Raw genomic sequence first — 17,067 nt, 5'->3', positions numbered from 1 at the left:
CTTTCGCTAAGTGCTTTCTAGTTTTCATCAGAGTATACTTAGTTTTTTTTTGGTCCTAAGGAGTATTTACGCATGTATTACTTTGTCCAGGTTTTCTCACGCCTGTACTCCGTGAACCGAGTCCTCAAGCACTTTCCAATCTTCATTTCTCTACGTTTGTTTCCCTTGAATCTTTCCTAAGTAGCTCAATTGGGTATTTTATTATGTTTAATAAAACTATCTATCTGCTTGTGGTCACTTTCGTAGATCTTCTAAATCCCATTTTTTTCGACTTTATACCGGGAAAAATATTTTGATGGCATATTATTATTCGTGGCTCGGTAATAAAAAATGTGTCCATCCCTTACGTCTTCCCCGTTCCTTTTGCCCAGCACCCCCTACCGCCTTCCCACGGTACAACTACACACAAATGCGAAGAGAGGAGGGACTCTGTCGCGGTTGAGTGGGTCTCGGAATAGAGGGCGCACGAGGGAGAATGCTAGCTACAAAACTTGAGCCTTGGCCGAGGGGGAATTGGGGGTTGCGCTGTGCGACTTTTTCCCCGTGTCCTCTAGCTGAAACACGGAGGGTGTTCTCTCATAATGTAAGATGCCGCGTGCTAAAGGAGCAGTGTTGGGAGTGGTCGTTTTTCAAGGTTCATCCCGTGATTTAAAGTCGAAATGTTGGCGGTGAAAATTAAGGTGGACTTGTTTTCCATCCCCTCTTCAATCATAATTCAGGCATCATGCTTGTTTTTTTCGGCTCTTGAAGAAATACAGTGAGAATACGCTCAGCTTGTGTTTTTACGTGTGGTTGAACTAACGAAATAATTCAAAGGAATGATTTGAAGTGTTTTAATTTATGGATCGAATATAAACATTGTTCCATGATTCCGGATCGAGTTTCTGAATTTTTTTTTGTGTCTAATGTCACGTCCAACTCTCGGATGACACTCACGATTATATTTCTTTGGAATGGTCTGGTGAATAAGTGGCCAAATTTCTCACAGCGGGCGCTTTTTTTTAAACCCTCTTTTTTCTTGGGGTGTAAGTTGTGTAGTGTTGAAGTGTTGAGTAAAATTCCGCAGATTTTAAATTTCCCGTGCTCATTGATTTATCTGTGTTATGGTACAGTTTTACTTCTTTTTCCACCCGAGTGAAAACTGATTTACCGGGTAACCATGCACTAAACGGCGCGAAGTTACGTCGGCCAGTATGTGTATAAACTTTCTAATAACTTTCCTTTCCGCTAAGTAACATTTTAATAAATAATCGCTTGATGCTTTGAAGAGTTCCAAGGAAGTCGCGAATCCCTCCGTCATCGTATCGCTCACGTTTACGGCGTTGGGAGGCGTGGTGCGGCTAGAATTTTTGCGAGAAACGAAAATGTCGTGTCTAAGAGAATGAAGCCGTATTCTTGGACGCCGCCTAACCACTCGGCCTACAGTTCTCCGGAGGCCTTGGTGAAAGTGAGGGTGGCGTTACACTCGAGGAATAACTTTCAGGGGCAGAGGAAATAAGAAAGGTTGGTGCTGGGTGGAATGGAGGAATGTCGGGGCGGGGAAAGGGGTTTAAGTCTGTGGGTCGGGGTCGGAGGGTGGAGGGAGGCGTCCTGAGGGAAGGGGGATGAATAGGGCGAGGGGTGGGGGAAGGGGGTTCGCTTCTCATGGCTGGGGGAATGATTATCTTAACAGAATTTTCGTGTTTTTGGTCAAGTGTGAAAAATCGCAAGATTTAAAGGTTTTCATAATTAGATTTCCCTTTCATTAATATGCAAGGAGATCCCCCAAGGGAGAGTGATGGCTTCTCTTGGTAGTTGCGGGTGTGGGTGGGTGAGTGGGTTGTGAAGTGAAGAGGGGAAGCAAGTGGGGGGGGGGGGAAAGAGAGTGTGCCTATGGATGGGATGGGAGGGAGGCGTGAGTGAGTGAGTGGGTTTTTTGGGCGGAGGTGTTGGAGCGGGAAAGTACGGGAGGAGAAGTCTTAAAGACGCCGGGGAACTTTTTGGTTCGGAACTGGGGAAGTGGAAGGGTGTGAGGGGGGGTGGAGGGATAGGGAAGGGAAAGGCAAAGCCAGAGTGGAAGGGTTTAAGGTGTGGCTGGAGACAGCCGAGGGAAGAGATGCCGTCCTTTTTTTTAGAATGCGATTTGTCCGCCGTTTTTTAACACGTGCGTTCTTGGGTTCACAATTCTTTTCTTTTTTCCCCTCAGATCCCTCCAAGAGGATCATCGCTTGATGATCCTCCTGGATGTATTGTAATGCATGTATGCGACGCGTAAAAAAATATTTTTTCCGCAAATGGTTGCAATTTGATTAAACTTTCGTAATCAAACGGATAAATAAAATACGAACAATTGAAGGGACGTCAAATTCTAAATACCTTTTTTGCAATAAATTCAAGCAAGTGAGCCAAAGGAACTGACACTAAATTAGGGATAAATGAGGGGTGCATCATCATCGCCAACATTTAAGACTGAGGAATCAATGCGATTTATGTACTTGTATATGCAATTCTCTTTAAATTTCATATTTTCTAACACCCATGTGACTGAGGTCATTCCTCTCTTAATCAAGATTGTAAACTCATTGTGCAAACTTATAAACGTCAATTCTCAGCTACTTTGTTTCACCGAGTTCACTCATGTAATGAGTAGAGTAATTTGAATGGTAACTTCATTAATTTGTGTGGGTCATGTCAGTGAACAATTTTTAATTATCGACACACTATCATTAACTTTGATTTCAATGTCTTAGCGTCGTATTTTTGTTATGTAGGATGGGTATATCAAGAATGAGTATATAAGGTCAATGAAGTGATGCATGAGGAAAATTACGAAATCTTAATTGGTATCATGAATCCACTCCATAAAGTCAGCCTTGCTACAATTTGTCAATTAACCTTTTGGGTTTCTAGGTAGATGTAGAAAAACAACAAGACTAAGTCTTATTGCTCTTAAACACAATTGTATATCGTGCACTCCTTTGCCTTTATTGGCTATGTTGGGGAGGGTGATTTCACAATGTGTGTTTCATTTCTGTGCATCCCTTAATTTTACGTTAAGTTCCTTTTAAACGCAGGGGAGAGTTACAGATCGATTTTCTTGCATCAAAATGACTAAGGGTAACATTCAATCAGATTTTGGTTCCGATCTTCGACGAATTCATCTCAAAATGATTCATCAGAATGCAAAATCTCAATAGAGAATCGTAAAAATGTATTTAAAAGCATACGTATGCATGTATGATCAACAAATACTTATCGGTAAAATATCTCTTCCAAAAGGAAAGGTGGTGTTCTTGTGCCCTCTTCAATTCTCATTTACCTGCATATACCCTCTTTTAAACTAATTGAGGAATTTTGGATTTATTATTCTGGAAGCCGTGCCAGATTAACATAAATTCGACATCGACAACCACCCATAATTTACGAACTTCGGTATGATTTTCGAGGACGCTTTCTTTTACAAAGGTACTTATTCACTTGTCTCAGAGAAAGAATTTTGCATGCGCTAGCACGATAATTGAATAATTATTTATGCATTTTGGGGTACCTGTCGTAAAGGAAAATGATAGTAAATACAGTTTGAAAGTATAACTGTCCCGACGTTTCTCCTTGCGCTCACTGGCGTCACTAATTCTCTCTGACTGCTCAAAAGCTGCTTGAGCATCCTTATCTCAGACGGCGAGGCGGGAAAGAGATTTTTTCCGTCAGAACGTTCTTTCTCGATACTTTACAACTTCAGATCCTTTTTCGGGTTCGTATTCAACCGTATTCGTACAATTTCTTTTCTTTTTATTCTCAAATGCAATTAAAATCCTGTCCTTTTTCAATTAGGACGCCTACTACGGCATAACTCCTGAAGAGACCGTTTTTCGTCGCTTCTTTTCGTCGGTGACATTAAATTGGGATCCTAATCTTTGCGCTTCCCCCTCCTCCCTGTCGCTGTATATCTTTCTTCTCCCTTCCCCCTCATGTCACTCCCCCTTTATGCTTCTCATTAAGCGACGCGGCCCGGGGTATTTTGCGACCACGGGCGGGTTCAGATGCTAAATATCTTTCCACTTCTTCAGGAAAAATTTAAAGACTTGGAAAGAAATTTATTTATCGGAATTAATCTTAATCTTTTCAGACAAATCCAAAGTCTTCCCTCTGTGAAAGGTCATGAGAAATTAAAATGAAATTACAATAAATGGATGGATGCTAGGGTGTCGGGCTACGAAATCCCTCGACAACACGAATCAAGACGGTAAACTTCGTTGGAATGTCACGAGCTAGTTTAGAACTCCTTAAAAAATTTTGGATCGGCATTTTCAGCCCAGGACCAGAGCTTCATATTTCAAATTCGTAAGCGAACGGATAGGAGACGATTTGATCAAATTTTTGGATAATACCCATTGATATCAAGGCAGAATACACTAATATTCAAATCGCCGGGTACCCTTCTATGTAGAGTGAGGAAATTTTTGTGTGCAGGGAAGCTCGTACATTAACTGAAAAGTTTGTGCCTACATGTCTCGAAGTTGATTAGCAATTTTCCTATGTTAGTCTTTGCTATTTTTTGCATATTTCCTGCACCCGGCGAGTCCTCACCGGAAGGTGCTCTCCTGGTGACCGTAATAATAGCACTACTATGTTTTCTGTGCATATAAATTGTCTAAAGTGTATCTTCAAATAATATTATATAAATAGGATTCACCATAACGGAAAAAACAAGATAAATGATTGTAGTTTAGGTAGATTAATGGCTCATATTTCCTTCTCGTCGACACGAATTAAGAAGAACGCGTACAGTAAATGTAGAGGGTGGGTGAAACGACGGCTTTCGTATATACGTCCGTTTATCCCTTGTTCCCGTCTCACTTCCATTGTCATTTCAATTCCTCCTAGTATACTCTTTTTACCCTCACCTTCCCTTTTGAAAGGTAAACATTCAATTTTACTCTGCTTTTAGTGTCACTATTGGTGAAAAAGTGGGAATTGTAAATTCCTTGGACTCTAGATGTAGTCTTTCAATTTCTCTCCGTAGCATGATGGTATTTACGGGACTACTGTAGTAAAATAGTTTTTCCTGTTTTTAAACATATTCATGAGTACATGAACGAGCACTTCAACAGTAAAAAATTCTTCTAAATTCTTGCGATAGCTCTATGTTTAAATTACTGTATACTTTCGCAGCTGCATGATTCTCGTGTAAATGTGTAGCCAAAAAAATATATCTGTATAAATATTAAAATTCATAATTTTTCAATTTCTCCTGTATTTCCCGGAGTAATTTCTTTGCTAAATCAGTTACCATCGTTGATTTTATCACCTGAAAGTGATCAACCCAACTGCATTGAGTTAGGAGGAATTACGGTTCCCAAGAATTGCGGAAATGTGTAGAATTGAATGTAACATTATAGTGTTTGTATTTTACCCAGGAGTATTAAGATAAATATTTACCGCTACAAAAATTTATGTCATTCATTGCACTTAAAAAATTCGTAAGTAATCGGTACTTGATAGTCAGTTTAATGATTTCTTCAAAAATAACTTTCCGTCTCTAATGTGCCGCTAAAAACTTTTTATTTCCACTTTCTAGTAATTTTCAAAATAGTATCAAGTATGGACTAATTGAAGGTGGTAACGACTGAGTTGTAAAAAATTTGGAATGGGTGAAATTGTGTAAAAACCTTTTTTCGTAGAAAAGCTTGTGATTGCAACGCATTTGGCGATAAACAGTATGCAGCTGAAAGAAAAATTTAACAGTTTTGAACCTGAGCATATAAATATGTTCTGCAATTTGTTTTATAACGCACATCTATTTCTTAAATAAAAGTGAAGTAGCATGCAAATTTCCATGTTAAAACCGTGATGGTGAATTTTCGTAACCAAAAATAATAAACCATAAACACAGTAATCAACCCGAAAGTCGGTTTGGTAGGTGGTGGTAGAGTCACCCTGTACTAAGCGCGACGGTGTGTGAAATTTACACAGCTTGGGTGGAGCTTAAGGTGCTCAGAGAGGCTTGCCCGGGGATCGAACACTAGCCCTCCGGTCAGGAGTCCAACGCTCTACCCATGGTCTACCGCGACCCGCTACTGAAAACTATAATCCTTTGAAAATCGTGTTTTTGCGTTTGAAAACCTATAAAATTTTTGAAGTTAGAAAACTTCCACATTATTGCAGGGCAGTTTAAAATTAGATATTAGTTGTGTCAATTATTAACTCTGCTATTTAGCCTGGAAAACATTTTTCTTGAAAGCCGATAAAAAGTCATGGAAATTCGAAAAATTCAGGGCTGTTTTCTCGTAACTAGCTATTTTGTATTGTCATTGTTTTTAACGTTACAACAAGCAACATACTAACGGGCAATTTAGCGATTAGCACCGGTAATGGCATTATTCACAATTTTATTATGAAAACGACACAGATTTTCGATTGCTGCTTTTGCTGCACTTTTATGATGCTTACTTTGCATTCCATTCTAATGAGCAATATAGCGTTTAGCGTTGATGCTGGAGGTTTTCACTGCTACTGAATGGAAGCATTGATACGGTTACCGGTGAGCCCCCTGAAGCAGGAGTCTGGCCACATTTCTTTGCATCGACTCCGCATGGCTTTGTCAGTTCTGCGGCGTCGTAAAACAGCCGCGTACAAGGGAATAACAGCGACGAAGCCTCGGGATTAATAATTGAGGCCAAGCCGGGGAAGGCGGTCGGGAAGAATGAGTGGTAGTATTTTTTGGGTGGACGATTAGGCATTTCTCCTCTCTCAACCCCTCCCCCGCTCATTTCTCATCGCCATTGGATTTTTTCGCCTCTTCCACGCTGAAAATTTTTCCCTCTTCTAATCCCATGTCATCCTCCCCGTGCCTAACGTCAGCCAATGAAGGGGGATTCTTGTAACTCTCTCCTCCCACCCACCCCCTCCTCCTCACCACCCTTTTAAGTTTCTCCCTCTCCCCCCCCCGCAGAGCCCTCATCCCTCCCTCCCCCCTAGGGGGTCGCCACCTTCCTCGTTCCACCACTACTTCGTCCCCCGTCTTTAAGGCGGCGCGAGGCAGAAAAATGAGGCCGGTAGCAGTGGGTCGGGCGCAGTGGAGAGGGCGAGGGGGCGAAATTAAGAAGAGGGTGGGAAGATAAAAAAGAATGGAATTAACGTGTTCAATCCATTGGTAACGAGTTGCTTCTCCCTTCTCCCCGGCCGGGGTTATTAATCGACTACCATTCCCTCTTCACGCCTCTCCGCCCTCCCACATTTCCCCACTCCCTCTGCCCCCTTGCACCCTCCCTTCCGCCGTATCCCACCCGCACCCTGCCCCTCCCCCGAACTAGGATCTCGAGGAGACATCCTTATTCTTCGTCACAACTCGCCACCACCTCCATATCCTTCGCCTCACTCCATTGGGTACAAGGCGTATTTTTCTTTCCCCCGCCCTCTCTTTTTCTTCCATTTATTTCCCTCACCCCTCGCCATCTCTCGAACTCATTGAATTAAAAAATAGTCTCCCATACAGTCCGTTCTTGTCACTTCTCCACCCAACCCTGGTCCTCTCTAGTTCTTCGCTCCCGGGTTCAATTACGCCAGGAAACCGAATGGGAGGATGTTAACGTGTGTTCTTCAAGAAAGGTCTTCCAGCTATCAGCATCCATCAGTCTACTGCTTATGACTGCTTTTGTGTTCCTACCATGCACATGTTCCGAACTTCTATCTTGGCTTATAGCTATGGGCATTTAGCGAAAGGAAGGCACATGAAATTGAAGGTTTACCGGTTATCCAATCGCTATTTGGTTAAAGGTTGGAATTCCTTAGCGAAAAAAAAACAAAAAATATATTCCTTACGTTTTTTGCTAGGTTCTGCTGGAAGAGCATTTTCATCCGTTGATATCACATAGGCAATGCAAAACATTTGTCAGTGGGATATTAATCTCAGAGTATTACGATACAGATGTCTAATTTTCGTTTCAATCGTGAACCACAGAAAGATTTATGAATATTTATTTCTTTGAATGTTTCTAATTAATGAAGCATTACACCAAGATAGTATTTTTAGTGTTGTCTCATTCAGGGAGTTCCTAATGACGTTTCACTCTCCCTTATAGTTATAGCCTTAAATTCTTTTATAAATAACGGCTCCGAAACTCTCCCTCTCCGAAATATATCAACGGGACCATTTACAAAACAATACCATCTGTCCATTTCCCCTATAGCTGAGACCCGGTGATCATTTCCGCTATTTTTATTCCTCGTAAAGTTATCACAATATCCTTAGATACATCACCATTGTACATTGTAATTCCTTTTACAGTAACTGATCAACTGTAACTAACCAACTATTTCTTCCTTACCTTTGCGACTGAAATAAATACGCAAAAATACAAGGTATCATGCGTAAAAAGATGTCTCAGGCAAGGTACGCAGACTAGAGCTTGCATTTTAGGTCCTCGATATTTCGGGTTTTCAGTTAAAATACAGCCGTACTAACTGCACATTCTTAAAGTTCCGTGGCGAAACTCAACTTTACTTTCACTGAGTTTAGAATTATCACTTTTTGGTAGGTTTGGCAATTTCATAAATGTGAGGTGAACGGTAATGTAAGCTTACAAGTAATGCATAAGTAATTCTCCATTTAAAATTAAAATCTCACCTTGGGGATGCTAACTGGAGATGTGTGGTGATGCACCAGCTTATCCGAAAATATCCCAGGAATATTTCAATGACCTGCATACAATGCAAGTTTTCCTTTAAGATAATGGAAATCCTGGGAATAGTGGTAAATGGTGGCACGTATATCTATTCTCATTTCATACAAAAGTCCTTATCCGTTTTTAACAGTGTTACGAAATTAAAAACAGTGGAAGTTTGCTTAAACGCAGACTTAATTTGAGCAAGTTTCTATTTTGGAAAAGAAGTAGAAAAACACTTGTGATTTCTGACCCATGAATTCTTATTATCACGATAAGTATTTTGACTCCTTCAGTCATCTTCAGGTTCTGGAGATGTGTAGATGGCTCAGGAATTCGAAACCTCGGTCCCGGTGCTAGGAAGTTATTGAAAATTAAATGTGTTTTTCTGTGTTTTTATGGTGGGAGTTTAGTTTAATGTTGTGGTAAATTTTCGTGGCATGCCTTTCCAAAGTACCGTTTTTTTCACCGTTATATAACGATACAAAAAATTATAATATACAAATTGCATTTTAAATATTGTCTCATTCTAGGCTTGTAAAGTTAAATTTGATATGTGAACGTCATCAACGGATACCCTTTGCGTGGGCTATCCTTAAAAGAACGTACTATTTTTTGCGCCTACCTGGTTCTTCAAAATTGACTTCGTCGTTTGTCATCTAATAAACGTCTTCGGCAAAATCGAAGTTCTTATTCGAGTTACGGGCCATACCGATGATGGCCGTATCAAATTTGTAGACGGCTTAGCTGCTTGAAATCTTCGAAATTGAAAAAAGTTAAAACTTTCCGCCAAAACTACCTATCCCCTCTGATGGGCCACCTCCCAAAGGAAAGAAGCCTCTTTTTCGAATTTCTTTCTTTAATCGAATCCACGGAGTAAAATCACGTTTTTTTGTATACGTATTTTTTCAGTTAAATTTGTCTTCCGTTGGCGTTATAAACGCCGAAGAAGCATTTCGCTGTCTCATTCCTTTATTTTTTTTAAGTCTTTCACTTCGAAAAATCTCCTCTGTAGAGGTCTCTTCGGGTATCGGTTTAAAAGGAGCGAGCGGGAGAGGAGTTGGGGGAGTTCAATCAAATCAGCCGTCCTTTTCTTTTTTTTGGCCACCCTCTCCTGTTTTTCATTCGGGAAAAATCGAGAAGAGACGTTTAAAAAAAAAGTCGAGTTCCAAATAAAAAAACAAGGGAGGACTTGGGGCGGATGAGCGAAATAATTAGAAAACTTAGAATAGAAAACGCTTAAGTAACGAAAAAATTGGGAATGGATTGATAGGAGACGGAAAAGAGTGTGGGGGAGGGAAGAGGGTGAGGCTGAGACGCTTGCTTGTTTTTTCTTCGTAATAGAAACTGGGACGGAGAGCTGGGAAAGGGAGAGGGGTTGGCTCCAGCGGGAGATGTGGGATCGAACGAAAGAGACCCACGATTCGTTTCTTTTAAATTGTCTCTTACTAACATTCTCATGTCCAAAAATAGTCTGTTCTTCATAAATATGGTTTTTATAGGCATTCAAATTCGCAGAGATTAGAATTTCATACATGTAGTTTATATTTCTTTTCGAAATCTCCTTTTTCTCCTCGAGCGGTTTTCTGGAGTTAATATTGTGTGATCAGTAGCATGTTACTGAATTTCCCCCTTCTGGCTTATGTTGCCTGGATGACTTCGAGTGTACTTCCTTTATTAATAAAGTAATTTTAAATTTGAAGCTAAAGATTTTAAGATGTATTTAAGTTTCTTGTGAGAATGTCCTTTGCCACTACATGCAGACCTCCGGAGCGAATATTGGTTGATCTAAACGAGAGAACCGGAATGCCTTCTCCTATAATATTCTGAATTATAGTCCCAATCGAGGAAATAAAATTTTCAGACTATCGGGTATTCATTATAATGTGTTAGGTATAGACATATGCTCAGGCCAGGTACTTAGCGATTCATGGGTATCTCTATAACCGTGGCATATTTTGATGACATCTATATGGACATTAAATTTTATGGAAGTGAAATTTAGATTTAAATCGGAAATATAGCTCCAATAATCTGTTTGAGAGACATAAGCGGTCTCTTCTTGGGATTTTAATTTTTAGTCAAATTCGTACATTCGATGTGCTCCACTGGTGGTTACATTACATTACGTTATGTTGATATAATTACTGTACTATAAAACAAAATCGCCGTGCGCTCTGTCTCACTGAGTGTTTTGGCGCAACCATATTTTTTTATAGCCAGTTAAAGGCTATGTGTTCGTTTGGGTAATTCTTTTGGTGTAAATTTAGTTTTGCATATTGATTCATAGAGAGATTTGGATCAAATGGCATATGGTAAAAGTTTATATATGATGTGGCTTATGATGGTTTAGTAGCTAAATTTTATTCCAAATAATTTTCCCCTTATAGAAACATTTTTTTCCAATTCTTGTCGAGTTGTCCCGCAATTTTAGTTTAAAAATTTAAATAATTCGATAAAATAATATTAACCAGTCCTTAATTATGAGATCTCTGTGCGGAATAGAAAATTAAATATTTTAATAACATCCATCCATTTAGTTAAAGTGGGAGGCATTGACCGAAATGTTCAAATAAATAGCGGTGATTCACTAAAAAATTACTGGTTTTCGATCATCGCCCGAAGCTTGCTTACTAATTAGACGAGTTACATTAGCGTCGTCATTTTAAAATTTATTTACACTTCATCACGAGGATAGTGGTGCCTGGTAATTGGTGCCCGAATTATTTACGCTATCGAATGTAAAAATTATAAAATAAAGCAAACCTTGCCAAATATTGGGAAAAAATCTGTGATCGGTCCGGAAAACATTAGCTTATAGAGAACTGATATTTTTACCGGTACGCTAGGGGACCTTTGAAATAAAGACGAAGTTTCTTTTCTTTCGCTTCTGCTTATTATATAATATTATGTGATGGCATCATCCTAAAATATATAATACTAGCTGAATACCCGACTTTGCACGGGTTAGGGAGAAACAATAATATAAATATACTACATAAATAAAAACAACAAATTATAAAGTACAATAAGACACTACTTCATACAAATTTAAGAATCTTTTTTATTTAACACCTGTTTATAAACTACATTTTTTGTTTCATATCCGGGAGAAAGAATATATAAATTTTTAGGCGAACCTACTCTGGAGCAAGCAACATAAAGTTGCCCGTGGCTAAAACATGGCGATCTTAGATCAACACCACAAAACTTTAAAGACTTTCCCTGTGATTTATTAATGGTAATTGAAAAAGCTAGCCGGACTGGAAACTGTAATCTTTTAAAGTTGAAGGGAAGATCAGTTGGGATTAGAGGTATCCGTGGAATAAAAATTATTTCACCTTTTCCAGTTAAAATGACTGCCTGGATTATATTTTTCATTAATTTTGTCACACACAATCGTGTCCCATTGCAGAGTTTTGGTGGATCTAAATTTCGCAATAAAATGATTGGAGATCCTACTTTAAGTATAAGGCGATGTTGTGGCAATCCAGCTGGATCAAGTGAATTTAGGAATTCCGTTGGATAATTGACGGCTTCGTCAGCATCCACTACGGTATCAACCGATTTATATTCAATCACGTCTCCTGGCAGCATGGCTAGTATCTCCTTGTTAATTTCATTAACATCATCGTTCTTAGGAGCAAGAATGGCTCTTTCTCGCAACCATTCTAAATTTTTATAATTTTGATTAACGTTAGGATAGACTGCTTGTATCATATCGCGGACAGTTTTCACCGATACACATAAATCTGATGACAATTTTATCATACCAGATGCTTCAATAACTAATCTATCTTCTCCAATCTCCAAAAGTTTATTTGCAAAATTTTGAGCATTCCCATCTCTTAAGAGGATTCGCATGTTTTGTTTAAGGCTAATTTCTTGGACATGATTCCATAGAACAGAATGTTTTAAACAGGCATAAATTTCATCGGCTGGAGTCGATTTTGGAATGACAGGCAGAGTTTGACGGAAGTCTCCACACAGGAGTACCAGAGCTCCTCCCATTAAACTGCAGTTTCCTCTAAGATCTTGAAGTGTTGCGTTGAGGGCCTCTAGAGATTTTTTATGAGCCATCGTACACTCATCTCATACTATCAATTTACATTCTATAAGAACTTGTGCCTGGCCGCTTTTTTTATTTATATGACATGTGGGATTTTCTTGTCGGGAAATATTAAGTGGCAACTTAAGGGCAGAGTGGGCTGTTCTTCCTCCTTCCATTAATGTCGCTGCAATACCTGAAGATGCAACGGCTAGAGCAATTTCTCCATGAACCCTGATTTCAGCGAGAACTAAATTAATTAAAAATGTTTTTCCCGTGCCACCAGCAGCATCAAGAAAAATGATACCTCCTTCTTGTTTATCTACTTGATCCATTATTGTTTCGTACGCGAATTTCTGATCTTCATTAAGAAGTGGCTTTTTATCCGCGATGTATGCTTCTAAGTCTAAGACATTGTAGCTAGTTTCACGTATATAATCTGGGTAAAATACACCCTGTTGATCTTGTACAGGTGCAAAAAGACCGAGTTCCACTAAAGTCTTGTTAACCATGGTGATACCCTTTTCCTCCAAAATAATCAAAGTTTTATTAAAAATGTCGGAGTTAATCGTAATATCCAATGTAGGATTTTCACTTCGAACTTTAGCCAGTATATCCTCACTCATTGATTCTTTATATTTTTCCCATAATGTTTTTGGGTTAGATGGATTACAGGAGGTTATTACGATGGCAAACAAAATTCGGATTTGTCCTGGAAGAGAAATCAAACTGGCCTCTCGCAATGAGTCATCCCAGTGTTGATCTCCTTCTAGCAACCCTAAATTTTGGCAAGCTTCTCTGAATGTCTCACATATTTCTCCGTTTACCGTTCTTAATTCTGCAAATGAGCGAGGTCCTCTAATGGTATGTAGAAGCATTCTTAAAAAATAACATTCGGCGTTGTTAGGATGGACTGTGTAGACTCGGCCCAATGCGTCACATGAATAAATATTATTCTCAGGATCAAAGTTGCCCATTTTTCTTCTACAAAAGACTTTCCTTGATGTTTTCCACGTATAATATCTCGGCAATTCTGAATACAATAGTGTTCTTGCAAAAGTATCCTGCTGGCATAGTTGGAAAAATGCTGTTTCTATGACAGCAAAAAAGTAAACAAATTACATACATACAAACAAACACTCTCCTTTATATATATAGATAGATATCGTGCACGCTGTGTCGTAGAGAAAGGAAAATATTTACCACGAAAAATGCAGTGCAGAATAATTGAAGTGTTCTTTCAAGAAGCTTCAAATAAATTTTTGTCCTGCAGAAACGATTTTGTTTCCACTTGGGAACGATTTTTTTTGTCCTTGGAAATTTTGAATCAGATAACATCTAATCGCGGACTGCTCTGCGGCTCGTCCCGAGTCCTCTGTGCCCTCTCGTCTGCCACGCTATCCGCACTCGGAACCCCTTTCCCTCTCCGCTTCTCACAAACTGCCCTTTCTTTAAGAAACACCTCCCTCCATCAGCGGAACCACCTCTTCCTCGCCTTTCGGTGACTGAAGTAATCGCCCCCGTCAAGGGCGGGGAGGGAGGATGGGGCGAGGGGTTGGAGAGCGATGGGGGAGTAGATGGAAGAGCCGGTGATTAAAAAAATAATGAAATTGTCGGAGGCCCAGCGTGACTTAAACGCAATTGCGAGTTCAGCTTAATTTTTGCCGCTCCCGCCGACGATTCTCACCCCTCCCTCCCACGTGATCCCCTTCTCCTCCCCCATCCGGCACCCACTCAGGGTACACTCCATCCCTCGATCCACATACCCCCGCGGTGTGTCCTACTCACGAAGTCCAAAAACCCCTCATTGCACCCTTCTCCCCGCTTCCCTCCCCCCACTACCACTCACCCCATCTGGCCCCGAGGGCAGTGGGGGGGAAAAAAATTGGGAAGAAGGGTCCCTTATATCTTTCTCTTTTTTTAAACCACCCCCCCCCCCCAAATCTCTCTTCCTTCCCCCCGTACCCTACTCTCTCGCCTCGGTGTATGTCTTGGGCTCCACCGCGCCACTCACTCCCCCTCTTCTCCCCCACCCCGCCCTCATCCCCCACACCTTCTCTCCCCATCCCTCCACCGGACTCCCCCGCCCTACTCACCCGAGCCAATCCCTCCCCCTATCAATCCATTTTCCTCTTTTTTTCCCCTTATTTCGCTCCTCCCCCCTCTCCGGTCTCTCCTCTTGCCTCAAGATTTCTAATTCCTTTTCATTCTCCTTCCCGTCTCGCTCCATGCCCACCATTTCTCCCCTCTCTTAAATAAAAAGAGGATTTTTCTTTTTTAATCTTTCGAGAAGCAGATTTGCAGGGCGCATCAACATTTACATTCCTCCCGTTAATTCAATGTGATGGTGTTCCCGGCGAAGGGGTTCAATCCCTGGCACTCTCTCTCTCTCCATCTACCCCCTCCCCCCACCCCTACCCTACCACGCACTGTTTCCCCATTATGTGACCTTTGCGTTGATGAATTTACCGAGCGCTCATTGGTTCACCGATTGGAATCGAGCTGACTGTCCCACATTCAGCGTCCGTCGGTTGCGCGACGCCGCCTTGTAAAATATTTTGTTGGGTAATTCTAACGTATTCTGAGGTTAACAGACAAGGGAAATAGAAATAGTTATCCTCGCCGGACTAAAAAGTCCAATTTACCTTGTTGTTCTTTTTCTACATAATAGTAAACACTGTTACATTCTTCTTTCCATGCATATTTATTTGCTCATTGCAAGTCGGTCATCTAATGTATTCGCCTGTTGCGTTTGTCAACAAATGCAGGCTGGAGTAAAATATGTCCAAAATTATAGAAATTCACTGTCGTAGCCGTTCCTAAAAATATAGCAATGAACTCGATAGTAATCTAGGATGTATTTAGTCGGCAAAAGATGCCCATCAACTTACTGATAAAGCGCTAATGTTTCGGTGAAAGTGCTGTCAGAAAGACACAATTGGTAGTTAATATGAAACCACCATATTTTGGGTGGCACTGTTTCAAAGTTCTTGTAATTGAGAGGAAATAATCCATGCAATATACTGTACCTACTTGTAATTCTCCTTACGTACCATGATCCTTCTGCTTACGCTGGCGTATTCCCGTTGTGTTCTCGAATCTCATGATGTGTTCTTTTTGCTTTGCAGGAGCCATTCCCTGGACGAGCGCTACTTCCTATGCAGTCCGCACGTCCTCGTGCAGCAGGTCCGCTGGCACCCCGGTTCTCCGACCGACTCCCATCTCCTCGTGCTCACCTCAGAGAATACCTTCAGGTGCGCTTATCAAATGAAGTGTACCCGAAATACGGCGGTGGCCAAAAATTTGAATAGTTTTCTTGTACTATTTATCTCTGTTCAAATGGTGATGGATTCATGCTTATGCGAAAATTATTAATATTATTCTTTCACGTAATCGTTTTGTTTCCACCATTTCAACGGGGTTCACTTACCGTTTCATGCCTATTCTAAATGATTCCGAAGTCGACATCTCTTACCTGCTACGTCGGGTTTTCGGGTTAATTGTTTACAGCTCATTACTCCGTACTTAAATCGTCATTTATCCTAAATAAATTCCATTCATCCACGTCTTTCAATGATTGATTGTATTCTTTCCTTTTTTTACGAATTCTCGTATTTCAATTTTTGTCTTTTTTCAGGTAAATATTTCATGCGGCCCTTGTATGTTAGAAAATGTCTGCTGGAATTCTCCTGCTTACTGTACATTCCATATCGTCATTTTTCTATCTCTTTCTTTGAGCTAGTCAGACTGGATCCTCTCCGTGAATCTGCTTCTCGTCCGTTCAATCACCATATCCCCATGATTTTTTTATTAGTCGCTCATGAATCATAGTGAGAGCTATCTCATCCATGTAGTCATTGACGATGGCGACCACTTTCCTTTTTCTTTCTGGATATAATACTCATTCCATTATAAAACCCTATTGAACATTTCTTATGCTACTCTTATTACGAGGGCGGTTCAATAAGTACCCGCGTTAGAAATGAAACCATTATGTAAAAATTTTATTTTTCAACATAGTCCCCTTTTAGAAAGATACACTTCTCCCTACATTCCGGCCATTTTTTTAACCCCTCCAATAATAGGATTTGTCGAACTCTCCAAAATACGCCTCTGTCTCGGCGATAACTTCCTCGTTTGAGCTAAATTTTTATCCCGCGAGCCATTTCTTCATTTTAAGGAAAAAGAAAAAGTCGCAGGGAGACAGATCGGGTGAATACGGGGAAATAGATCATGTACGAGGGAATAAATCATGTAAAATATTAATTGCCGTTCCGGTCGACACACCCACGGCCTCTGCTACTTCGCGCACTTTCGTTCGTCGATCAGCGAGAATCATGGCGTGGACTTTTTGAATGATTTCCTCGGTAACCACGT

At 40.4% G+C, this 17,067-nt stretch overlaps 1 protein-coding gene across 1 annotated transcript in view; it reads left to right on the top strand.

Annotated features, from left to right (window-relative positions):
- mbo (Nuclear pore complex protein Nup88) overlaps positions 1-17,067 on the top strand; it is a 361,088-nt gene that overhangs the window by 314,356 nt on the left and 29,665 nt on the right. The window contains exon 3 of the mRNA XM_071591761.1: positions 15,819-15,944. Within this exon, the coding sequence (XP_071447862.1) occupies positions 15,819-15,944 (126 nt within the window). The remainder of the gene's footprint in view (positions 1-15,818; positions 15,945-17,067) is intronic.

The sequence above is a fragment of the Hetaerina americana genome, unplaced genomic scaffold, assembly GCF_022747635.1.
Source record: "Hetaerina americana unplaced genomic scaffold, ioHetAmer1.1.p SCAF_5, whole genome shotgun sequence".
NCBI lineage: Eukaryota > Metazoa > Arthropoda > Insecta > Odonata > Calopterygidae > Hetaerina > Hetaerina americana.
The sequence above is the reverse complement of the archived record's forward strand: the minus strand, read 5'-3'. Positions and strand labels throughout refer to the sequence as shown.